Source organism: Salmo salar, chromosome ssa02, assembly GCF_905237065.1.
Source record: "Salmo salar chromosome ssa02, Ssal_v3.1, whole genome shotgun sequence".
Lineage (NCBI taxonomy): Eukaryota > Metazoa > Chordata > Actinopteri > Salmoniformes > Salmonidae > Salmo > Salmo salar.
In genome coordinates, this window is record NC_059443.1 from 85,411,028 (window position 1) to 85,424,062 (window position 13,035).

At 43.5% G+C, this 13,035-nt stretch overlaps 1 protein-coding gene across 1 annotated transcript in view; it reads right to left on the minus strand.

The window, feature by feature from the left end:
* Positions 1 to 9,872: 9,872 nt before the first annotated feature.
* Positions 9,873 to 13,035, minus strand: part of LOC123732396 (zinc finger protein 239-like) — a 59,863-nt gene continuing 56,700 nt past the window's right edge. The window contains exon 2 of the mRNA XM_045711548.1: positions 9,873 to 11,239. Coding sequence (XP_045567504.1) covers positions 10,467 to 11,239 — 773 coding nt within the window. The 3' untranslated portion in view covers positions 9,873 to 10,466. The remainder of the gene's footprint in view (positions 11,240 to 13,035) is intronic.

Genomic DNA, 13,035 nt, shown 5'->3' on the forward strand with positions numbered 1-13,035 from the left:
TCTTAAATATATTTAATGGTCTCGTTGCAAAAGCTAAATTGTCGCAAGTGAACTTTTATTTATTTATTTTATTTCACCTTTATTTAACCCGGGTAGCAAAGATTATAGCAAACACCACTGAAACTGAATTGGTGCTCGCTAGCTTTGCAAATTCAGCTATTGTTGGAAGCCAGCCAATATGAAACAAACTATTAAAATTACAAAAGGTTGCAGCATATATTGTGTAAATGGTGAACTCATACAGCTGTCAACTCTTGTCATTTTAATCCGTTTCACATTTGCTAGCTACCTTTTAGATCTAAGCCCAAATAGAATGATTGAAGATGATAGAAGCCCATCTCCTACTGTAAATAACCTACACACTGTGTGTGTAGCCAGCCAGCCAGCCAGGTAGAAAAATGGCAGAAAAATAAAAGACGGACATCAGAGTATTTTTCAGTACACCAAAACGCAAAGTAAGAACCCTAGTAGCCTAATATCTCAAAGACTAGTTGATAAAATGTTCATAAGAAAGAAATGAAATTCTAATGGAAATGTTTCACAATGATGTCATTAGGCAGAGCAGGCAACAGATGGCACACAGACAGCAGAGTTGGGGACAGATATGCAGGGACAGACTGGCAGAAACAGGGAGTCTCAGGTAAGTTTGTTGAGTCTTTGTTTGGCAATATTATGAAAGGTTCTCCATTTTTTTGACTTGTAAAATAGGAACATAATTGGAAAATGCCATGGATACCCCCACTCTCAACTTAAACTGGTGACTGAACTAAGATTTGTTAAAGGCAATGGTATTGCTGTTGTGATTAGTTGTGTAGTTTTGGGTACCGGTAGTTAGGAGTACGGCAAACACCTTATTTCTTTGGTTCCTCAATATACATTTACCATATTACAATGTAGGCTATGTGTTACAGCACTACTTTTGGTGTCCCCCTCAGGAATTGCTCTTGAGAAAATTTCATGTAATTGTCCCCTCCAAAGTTGATATCAGAGTTTCGCCCCTGATATTATATTGAGGCGTACAAAGAGAAACATATGTTAATTTATTCGTTTTTGATTAATTTAAAACAAACTTTACATCTACTACACAATCAGTCAAATAAACAGTTAATATTAACAATGCTATTCAAATGAGCCACTAGCTATATACATGGTGTTAGAATACATATATACCCATATATACAGTACCAGTCAAAAGTTTGGACACATGTACTCATTCAGTTTTTCTTTATTTTTACTATTTTCTACATTGTAGAATAATAGTGAAGACATCAAAACTACAAAATGACCTATATACTAGGGATGCATCGATATTACATTTTTGGCCGATAGCGATAACTGATATTTAAAATTTTTGCTGCCTTTTAAGCATTCTAGTACAGTAAAATAGTTGAAACACACACACATACACACACACAGACTGACCAAAAAGTTATTTTGTTGGCATTTACGTATGTTCCCATTACCAGTAAAACATAATCAAAACCTATTTCTTTCACTTATGTGCTATGCTGTTTCGTTTTTCAATTGTTCAGTCATTTCATTCTCAACAAGGATTTCATCATACATGTCAAGCAGTGAAGTTTCAGCTCTGTCTGTCGTGGGTCCTCTTCCTCGGTGCGCACTGTCACTGTGTCCGTTTCCATCTTGTCCAGCTGTGTCTAACATTTCACGTTAAGCCTCTTTCTTGTCTGCATTGAAGTAGCGGTCCTTGTACCTAGCATCGAGCACGGTGGCGACACAGTAAAGAGGCTCAGAGACAATGCCACCGAATCGCTTGTTCACAGCCTCTAGTAGAGTACTTTTGCAAGTTTTAATCCTCTACCTTCTCCCTCTACCTTCTTGCCCTTTGTGCTCTTGTCTGTGCCCAATAATGTTTGTACCATGATTTGTGCTGCTGTCATGTTGTGCTGCTACCATGTTGTGTTGCTGCCATGCTGTGTTGTCATGTGTTGTTGCCATGCTGTGTTGCTACCATGCTGTGTTGTCATGTGTTGCTGCCCTGCTATGTTGTTTTCTTAGGTCTCTCTTTATGTAGTGTTGTGTTGTGTCTCTTTATGTAGTGTTGTCTCTCTTTATGTAGTGTTGTCTCTCTTTATGTAGTGTTGTGTTGTCTCTCTTTTCGTGATGTGTGTTTTGTCCTATATTTATATAAATTTTTAATTTTTGTATTTTTAATCCCAGCCCCCGTCCCCGCAGGAGGCCTTTTGCCTTTTGGTAGGCCGTCATTGTAAATAAGAATTTGTTCTTAACTGACTTGCCTAGTTAAAAAAAGGTTAAATTAAATGTGAAAAAAAATTCAAATAAAACTCCACGGTCGGCAGTTTGGTTGAGCGTTTCATGACAGAGGATATCACGTCTGCTGCAGATGCAGTTGATGAGCTTATTTCTCGAGTCAGTTGTTCGAATGGCGCTAGGAATGTGTTCATGTTTCCAAGTTTCAAACATGTTCTCAAATGCAGCAGCGGTATGAGAACCAGCTTTCCTAAGTACGAAATCCTCGTCAACCCACTGTGCAGCATGCTCATGGGGCTGACATCCCTGGTCCAAATGTCAGTCGCGAAGCTAATAACAGTGACACCCATAGCAAGTAGCTCATGGATGTGTTTCAATAATACTGTGTAACACCGGTAGGGCAACATCTGAAAAATAGCTTCTACTTGGTAGTGTGTACTGCGGTTTGAGGTGCTCGACCAGTCGGCGAAAGCAAACATCTTCCATGACAGAGAATGGTTGATTGTCAAGGGCAATGAATTCCATTATTTACATTTACATTTACGTCATTTAGCAGACGCTCTTATCCAGAGCGACTTACAAATTGGTGCATTCACCATATGATATCCAGTGGAACAACCACTTTACAATAGTACATCTATATCTTTTTTGGGGGGGGAGGGTAGGGAGGGAGGGTTAGAAGGAATACTTAATCCTATCCCAGGTATTCCTTAAAGAGGTGGGGTTTCAGGTGTCTCCGGAAGGTGGTGATTGACTCCGCTGTCCTGAAGTCGTGAGGGAGCTTGTTCCACCATTGGGGTGCCAGAGCAGCGAACAGTTTTGACTGGGCTGAGCGGGAACTACAGTGCCTTGCGAAAGTATTCGGAAAGTATTCGGCCCCCTTGAACTTTTCGACCTTTTGCCACATTTCAGGCTTCAAACATAAAGATATAAAACTGTAATTTTTTGTGAAGAATCAACAACAAGTGGGACACAATTATGAAGTGGAACGAAATTTATTGGATATTTCAAACTTTTTTAACAAATAAAAAACGGAAAAATTGGCCGTGCAAAATTATTCGAATACTTTCGCAAGGCACTGTATGCTTCCGCAGAGGTAGGTCGGCGAGCAGGCCAGAGGTGGATGAACGCAATGCCCTTCTTTAGGTGTAGGGACTGATCAGAGCCTGAAGGTACGGAGGTGCCGTTTCCTTCACAGCTCCGTAGGCAAGCACCATGGTCTTGTAGCAGATGCGAGCTTCAACTGGAAGCCAGTGGAGTGTGCGGAGGAGCAGGGTGACGTGAGAGAACTTGGGAAGGTTGAACACCAGACAGGCTGCGGCGTTCTGGATGAGTTGTAGGGGTTTAGTGGCACAGGCAGGGAGCCCCGCCAACAGCAAGTTGCAGTAATCCAGACGGGAGATGACAAGTGCCTGGATTAGGACCTGCGCCGCTTCCTGTGTGAGGCAGGGTCGTACTCTGCGAATGTTGTAGAGCATGTACCTACAGGATCGGGTCACCGCCTTGATGTTAGCAGAGAACGACAGGGTGTTGTCCAGGGTCACGCCAAGGCTCTTAGCACTCTGGGAGGAGGACACAATGGAGTTGTCAACCGTGATGGCGAGATCATGGAACGGGCAGTCCTTCCCCGGGAGGAAGAGCAGCTCCGTCTTGCCGAGGTTCAGCTTGAGGTGGTGATCCGTCATCCACACTGATATGTCTGCCAGACATGCAGAGATGCGATTCGTCACCTGGTTATCAGAAGGGGGAAAGGAGAAGATTAATTGTGTGTCGTCTGCGTAGCAATGATAGGAGAGACCATGTGAGGATATGACAGAGCTAAGTGACTTGGTGTATAGTGAGAATAGGAGAGGGCCTAGAACTGAGCCCTGGGGGACACCAGTGGTGAGAGCACGTGGTGCAGAGACAGATTCTCGCCACGCCACCTGGTAGGAGCGACCTGTCAGGTAGGACGCAATCCAAGAGTGAGCCGCGCCGGAGATGCCCAACTCGGAGAGGGTGGAGAGGAGGATCTGATGGTTCACAGTATCAAAGGCAGCAGATAGGTCTAGAAGGATGAGAGCAGAGGAGAGAGAGTTAGCTTTAGCAGTGCGGAGAGCCTCCGTGACACAGAGAAGAGCAGTCTCAGTTGAATGACCAGTCTTGAAACCTGACTGATTTGGATCAAGAAGGTCATTCTGAGAGAGATAACAAGAGAACTGGCCAAGGACGGCACGCTCAAGAGTTTTGGAGAGAAAAGAAAGAAGGGATACTGGTCTGTAGTTGTTGACATTGGATGGATCGAGTGTAGGTTTTTTGAGAAGGGGTGCAACTCTCGCTCTCTTGAAGACGGAAGGGACGTAGCCAGCGGTCAAGGATGAGTTGATGAGCGAGATGAGGTAAAGGAGAAGGTCTCCGGAAATGGTCTGGAGAAGAGAGGAGGGGATAGGGTCAAGCGGGCAGGTTGTTGGGCGGCCGGCCGTCACAAGTCGCAAGATTTCATCTGAAGAGAGAGGGGAGAAAGAGGTCAAAGCATAGGGTAGGGCAATGTGAGCAGGACCAGCGGTCGGATGTCGTCAACCTTCTTTTCAAAATGGTTGACAAAGTCATCCACAGAGAGGGAGGAGGGGGGAGGGGGAGGAGGATTCAGGAGGGAGGAGAAGGTGGCAAAGAGCTTCCTAGGGTTAGAGGCAGATGCTTGGAATTTAGAGTGGTAGAAAGTGGCTTTAGCAGCAGAAACAGAGGAAGAAAATATGGAGAGGAGGGAGTGAAAAGATGCCAGGTCCGCAGGGAGGCTAGTTTTCCTCCATTTCCGCTCGGCTGCCCGGAGCCCTGTTCCGTGAGCTTGCAATGAGTCGTTAAGCCACGGAGCAGGAGGGGAGGACCGAGCCGGCCAGGATGATAGGGGACATAGAGAGTCAAAGGATGCAGAAAGGTAGGAGAGGAGGGTTGAGGAGGTAGAATCAGGAGATTGGTTGGAGAAGGATTGAGCAGAGGGAAGAGATGATAGGATGGAAGAGGAGAGAGTAGCAGGAGTGAGAGAGCGAAGGTTGCGACGGCGCAATACCATCTGAGTAGGGGCAGAGTGAGTAGTGTTGGATGAGAGCGAGAGGGAAAAGGATACAAGGTAGTGGTCGGAGACTTGGAGGGGAGTTGCAGTGAGATTAGTAGAAGAACAGCATCCAGAAAAGATGAGGTCAAGCGTATTGCCTGCCTTGTGAGTAGGGGGGGACGGTGAGAGGGTGAGGTCAAAAGAGGAGAGGAGTGGAAAGGAGGCAGAGAGAAATGAGTCAAAGGTAGACGTAGGGAGGTCACCCAGAATTGTGAGGGGTGAGCCATCCTCAGGAAAGGAACTTATCAAGGCGTCAAGCTCATTGATGAACTCTCCAAGGGAACCTGGAGGGCGATAAATGATAAGGATGTTAAGCTTGAATGTGCTAGTGACTGTGACAGCATGGAATTCAAAGGAGGAGATAGACAGATGGGTCAGGGGAGAAAGAGAGAATGTTCTCTTGGGAGAGAAGAGGATTCCAGTGCCACCACCCCCCTGACCAGATGCTCTCGTGGTATGCGAGAACTCGTGGTCAGACGAGGAGAGAGCAGTAGGAGTAGCAGTGTTTTCTGTGGTAATCCATGTTTCCGTCAGCGCCAAGAACTCGATGGACTGGAGGGTAGCATAGGCTGAGATGAACTCTGCCTTGTTGGCCGCAGACCGGCAGTTCCAGAGGCTGCCGGAGACCTGGAACTCCACGTGGGTCGTGCGCGCTGGGACCACCAGGTTAGAGTGGCAGCAGCCATGCGGTGTGAAGCGTTTGTGTGGCCTGTGCAGAGAGGAGAGAACAGGGATAGACAGACACATAGTTGACAGGCTACAGGAGAGGCTACGCTAATGCAAAGGAGATTGGAATGAAAATTAACTAAACAACTGGGGAAGCGAGAGAGCAGGGCCTCCCTCACTAACCATTCACTGAAACACTCAAATATATCTTTTCCAACTTCCACTTTAGAAATTATAATTGATGTAAACTACACTGGTTCAATGTTTCCAGGAATAGGCTCAAACTTCATTTATTCAGCTAGATAACTTGGTACAGTATTCTTCCGTGAAACCCACCCAGTGCACCGTGTCCTATGACGCCGTAGCTAACTAGAATGCTAGCATCCAATAACACACGGTTAGCACCAATACACAATGTTAGCACCAATACTTGGTTACAACAAACTACCAATGGATCATTCGTGTCCGTGTCTAGTTACTTTCATAACGCAGAAGTAATTAAACGTTGGCTAGCTAACACAAAGTTAGTCCTGCTAGCTACACAAGTGGACTACACAACTCGAAAGTTCAGAAAGTTAAGCTTACGTTGCAAAAATCTTATTGACTGAAAATGATACAGTACTGCTAGCTGTAGAGTTGGCTAGCTAGCGGTGGCTGCGTTTACCTTTATCTTTTATCTTTGATACAGAGACAACTATGTATCTAGCTAACATACACTAATGGCATTAGTGGATTTCACCTTTGTGTTGTCTGACTGAAATTTTCTTACCCTTTCAAATGACAGTTCGACTTCAACTTCTTTAGTTGTTGGAACTGCTTTTATTCTAGGTAGCCGCTGAACGTCTGGGGGTGATACATTTCCAAATGAGTAATTAGGTTTGTGGTATTGAAAGATTTCCCTTTCTCCTCTCCTCTGGAAATAATAGCAGCACAAACATTGCATTTGGCCTTTTTGTTATCTTCCTTTGAAACTTAAAAATAGATCCACACAGCAGACATGTAGCACTGTATTTTTCGTGGCGTCATTACGTCATCTACCTACGTTATATAGGTATGCACGTCAGCTTTGACATCGGTTTTGCACATCGGCGTTAAACCAGACACCGGGCTGATGCCGATGTTGGCATTATTAGCTATAATCGTCCGATTCTGATATGCTTACCGATATATTGTGCATCCCTAATATATACAGTGCATTCGGAAAGTATTCAGAACCCTTGACTTTTTCAACATTTTGTTACGTTACAGCCTTATTCTAAAATCTATTAAATTGTTTTTTTCTCATCAATCTACACACAATACCCCCTAATGACAAAGCAAAAACAGGTTTTAAGAAATGTTTGCAAATGCATAAAAATTAAAAACAGAAATATCACATTTACAGAAGTATTCAGACCCTTTGTTCAGTACTTTTTTGAAGCACATTTGGTAGCGATTACAGCCTCGAGTCTTCTTGGGTATGTTGCAACAAGCTTGGCACACCTGTATTTGGGGAGTTTGTCAGTTTCTTTTCTGCAGATCCTCTCAAACTCGGTCAGGTAGGATTCAAAGATGTTCGATCGGGTTCAAGTCTGGGCAACTCAAGGACATTCAGAGACTCGTCCCGAAGTCACTCCTGCGTTGTCTTGGCTGTGTGCTTAGGGTTGTTGTCCTGTTGGAAGGTGAACCTTCGCCCCAGTGTGAGGTCCTGAGAGCTCTGGAGCAGGTTATCAAGGATCTCTCTGCACTTTGCTCCGTTTATCTTTGTCTCGATCCTGACTAGTCTCCCTGCCACTTAAAAAAAATCCAGACAGCATGATGTTGCCACCACCATGCTTCACCGTAGGGATAGTGCCAGGTCGCCCATCTCCACAGAGGAACTCTAGAGCTCTGTCAGAGTGACCATCGGGGTTTTGGTCACCTCCCTGACCAAGGCTCTTCTCCCCCGATTGCTCAGCTTGGCAGCTCTAGGTAGAGTCTTCCATTTAAGAATGATGGAGGCCACTGTGTTCTTGGGGGCCTTCAATGCTGCAGACATTTTTTGGTACCCTTCTCCAGATCTTGTCCTCAACACAATCCTGTCTCTGAGCTCTACGGACAATTCCTTCGACCTCATGGCTTGGTTTTTGCTCTAACATGCACTGTCAACTGTGGAACCTTATATGGACAGGTGTGTGCCTTTCCAAATCATGTCCAATCAATTAAATTTACCACAGGTGGACTCCAATCAAGTTGTAAAAACATCCCAAAGGATGATAAATGGAAACAGGATGCACCTGAGCTTAATTTCGAGTTTCAAAGCAAAGGGTCTGAATACTAATGTAAATAAGGTATTTCTGTTTTCTAAAAACCTGTTTTCGCTTTGTCATTATGGGGTATTGTGATGTCATTATAGGGTATTGTGATGTCATTATGGGGTATTGTGTGTAGATTGATGCGGAAATGTTTTTATTTATCCCATTTTAGAATAAGGCCATAATGTAACAGAATGTGGACAGAGCGAAGGGGTCTGAATACTTTGCGAATGCACTTAATATATATACACACAATATCCAAATCATATATCCAATCAAATTAATTTAGCAAAAGCCAAAATCATATATCAAATTCAAGAGGTTTCAAGGATAGAACTAAGAAAGGCTAAATTCCATTCATCTATATAATAATTTACATTTAGCAATATCCAAATAATATAATGAACAAAATCGGATTGCATTAAAGTTCATAATCATAACGAAATACACATTTTAATATATTGAATCTGATTTTGTGAACATTGATACCTTTTAAGCAGAGTTGCAAAGAAAAAGCCATATCTCAGACTGGCCAATAAAAAGAAAAGATTAAGATATGCAAAAGGTCACAGATACTGGACAGAGGGACTCTGCCTAGAAGGCCAGCATCCCGGAGTCGCCTCTTCACTGTTGACGTTGAGACTGGTGTTTTGCGGGTACTATTTAATGAAGCTGCCAGTTGAGGACTTTTGAGGTGTCTGTTTCTCAAACTAGACCCTCTAATGTACTTGTCCTCTTGCTCAGTTGTGCACCGGGGCCTCCCGCTCCTCTTTCTATTCTGGTTAGAGCCAGTTTGAGCTGTTCTGTGAAGGGAGTAGTACACAGTGTTGTACGAGATCTTCAGTTTCTTGGCAAGTTCTCCCATGGAATAGCCTTAATTTCTCAGAACAAGAATAGACTGACGAGTTTCAGAAGAAAGGTCTTTGTTTCTGGCCATTTTGAGCCTGTAATAGAACCCACAAATGCTGATGCTCCAGAAACTCAACTAGTCTATAGAAGGCCAGGTTTATTGCTTCTTTAATCAGAACAACCGTTTTCAGCTGAGCTAACATAATTGCTAAATGGTTTTCTAATGATCAATTAGCCCTTTAAAATTATAAACTTGGATAAGCTAACAACGTGCCATTGGAACACAGGAGTGATGGTTGCTGAGAACAGGCCTCTGTACGCCTATATAGATATTCCATTAAAAATCACCCGTTTCCAGCTACAATAGTCATTTACAACATTAACAATGACTACACTGTATTTCTGATCAATTTGATGTTATTTTAATATATATATACACACACACAATATCCAAATCATATATCCAGTCAAATTCATTTAGCAAAAGCCAAATCATATCAAATTTCAAGGTTAGATTTCTATAATAATTTATTTACATTTAGCAATATCCAAATAATATAATGAACAACATCGGATTGCATTAAAGTTCATAATCAAAACGAAATACATTTTAAAATATTTAATATGATTTTACACATGATCAGGTCTCCAGATGAAAAATCTAAAACAGGCCTATTTTTTTGTTGTTGTAAGAATTCATAAAACAATATGATTTGTGGTGTTAGGTTCTAAATATCAGAGTAAGAAATTGACGGACACTATAAAAGCTCCAACCAAGTTTATTCACCCAAAGGATCGAACAGCTGAACAGACAAAGACATATTTCCACCAGTGGTAATATATATAAACCCCAATTTGGGTGGAGTCTCGTCCTTCTCTCTAGACATGACATCTTTGTTGCTAGGCAGGAAGTTAAGTGATGCTGGTGATAAACTGTTCCTTCTCCCTTCATGTGACCTGACCTCGACTCGCTTCCAGAGTAATCCACATCTCTCCACCCTTATCAGCGCCTGCCAACATGTGATCGTCCTCCCTTCACTCAATACATTCCAAGCTTAACTGAATCCACCATATACATTCCTCCTACACATAACCATTAACTTCTGTTGTAGAAACCAGACTATGGCACCTCTTATGTCTCTAGTATAACTGATAATTAACAATATTTAAAGTTTAGAAATCCAAACACATCAGTGGGTTCAAAAACAAAAAACACAAATTCTCATTCAAAAGCAATGAGAACAGTGGAAGGTCTTCTCTCCTGTGTGTGTTATAGTAGTTATGTATTATATAGACAGGTATAATCATAAACAATATGATTTAATGTGGCATTAAACAAAAACACTAATTCTCAGTCAAAAGCATAAGTCAGAACACAGCCTCTCTATTCTCTCATGTGATTTCAGGTCCTCTGACTGGGAAAATGTCTTTCCACACAGTGAGCAGTGGTATGTCTTCTCCTCTTGTGTATGTATTCTTTCATGCTTATTCAGATGTCTTAACCGGTTAAAACTCTTTTCACACAGGGAGCAGTGGTACGTCTTATCCCCTCCTGTGTGTGTCCTCTCATGCCGATTCAGGGACCCTAACTTGATAAAACTCTTTCCACACAGGGAGCATTGGTAGGGTTTTTCTTGTCTGTGTCTCCTCTCATGGTCTTTAAGGCTCCCTGAATGGCTAAAACTCTTTCCACACTGGGAGCATTGGTAGGGCTTTTCTCCTGTGTGTGTCCTTTTATGCTGTTTTAGGTTCCCTAGCTTGCTAAAACTATTTCCACACTGGGAGCATCGGTAGGGCTTTTCTCCTGTGTGTGTCCTCTCATGCGCCTTCAGGTCACCTAACTTCCTAAAACTCTTTCCACAGTGGGAGCAGTGGTAAGGCTTCTCTCCGGAGTGTATTCTCTTATGCCCCCATAGGCTTCCTGCCCAGGTAAAAGTCATTCCACATTGAGAACAGCGATAAGGCTTCTCTCCAGAGTGTTTTTTCTTATGCTGCTTCAGGGCCCTTAACCAAGGAAAACTCTTTCCACAGTGGGAGCACTGATGTCGTCTCGTTGGTTTGGGTGTCACTGGGTCTGGTTTCCCTGAAGGACTCTTCCCGCTGTCATTGTGAGAGTTTGGTCTCTCTCCTGCCAAAGACAAACAGATTATTTAGTTTAACAGAGACCTGAATGAAACCCCCACATGATACAACTGTCTTCCTATGAGGTTTAATCTGGACTAGATCTCTCAATAAAAGAGCATGTTAACCAGCAGCATACCCTGCTGCATCCCACTGCTGACTTGCCTCTGAAGCTAAGCAGGGTTGGTCCTGGTCAGTCCCTGGATGGGAGACCAAATGCTGCTGGAAGTGGTGTTAGAGGGCCAGTAGAAGGCAGTCTTTCCTCTGGTCTAAAAAAATATCCCAATGCCCCAGGGCAGTGATTGGGGACAGTCTTTCAGATGGGATGTCCTGACTCTCTGTGGTCACTAAAGATCCCATTGCACTTATCTTAAGAGTAGGGGTGTTAACCCCGGTGTCCTGGCTAAACTCACAAACTGGCCATACCATCATGGCCACCTAATCATCCCCAACATCCAATTGGCTCATTCATCTCCTCTCCCCTGTAACTATTCCCTAGGTCGTTGCTGTAAATAAGAATGCGTTCTCAGTAAACATACCTGGTAAAATAAGGGATACAAATAAATCACAGTGGCTGTGGTGCCAGGACAGCAACCTCTCCCTCAACATGATCAAGACATAGGAGATGATTGTGGACTACTAAAAAAAGAGGACCGAGCACGCCCCCATTCTCATCGACGGGGCTGCAGTGGAGCAGGTTGAGAGCTTCAAGGTCCTTGGTGTCCACATCACCAACAAACTAACATGGTCCAAGCCTCTATGACAGTCGTGAAGAGGGCACAACAAAACCTATTCCACCTCAGGAGACTGAAAAGATTTGGCATGGGTCCTCATATCCTCAAAAGGTTCTACTGCTGCACCATCGAGAGCATCCTGACTGGTTGCATCACTGCCTGGTATGGCAACTGCTCGGCCTCTGACCGCAAGGCACTACAGAGGGTAGTGCGAACGGCCCAGTACATCACTGGGGCCAAGCTTCCTGCCATCCAGGATCTCTATACCAGGCAGTGTCAGAGGAAGGCCCTAAAAACTGTCATTGACTCCAGCCACCCTAGTCATAGACTGTTCTTACATTTACATTTTAGTCATTTAGCAGACGCACTTTTCCAGAGTGACTTACAGTAGTGAATGCATACATTCGTTTTATTTTATTTTTTCTTCGTACTGTTCTCTCTGCTACCACACGGCAAGCGGTACCGGAGCGCCAAGTCTAGGTCCAAGAGGCTTCTAAACAGCTTCTATCCCCAAGCCATAAGAATCCTGAAAATCTAGTCAAATGGCTACCCAGACTATTCACATTGCCACCACTGCCACTCTCTGTTGTCATCTATGCATAGTCACTTTAATTAACTCTACCTACATGTACATATTACCTCAACTAACCGGTGCCCTCGCACATTGACTCTGTACCTGCACCCCCCCATTCCCGTTAATATTGTTATTTTTTACTGCTCCTCTTTAATTACTTGTTATTTGTATCTCTTATCCGTAGTTTTTGAAACTGCACTGTCAGTTAGGGGCTCATAAGTAAGTATTTCACTGTAAGGTGAAATACCTGTTGTATTCGGTGCATGTGACAAATACAACTTGATTTGATTTGTAGTGCCAAGTCATCACAGAGTGGCTGTAATGCTTGTAGGCCAATGTTTCCCAAACTCAGGACCCCAAGAGGTGCACATTTAGGTTTTTTCCCCCCTGACACTACACAGCTGATTCAAATAATCAAAGCTTGGGTTCCCGAGGACCGAGTTTGGGAAACCCTGATGTAGGTGAATAAAAACCCTATTATACTTGACTGTTGTT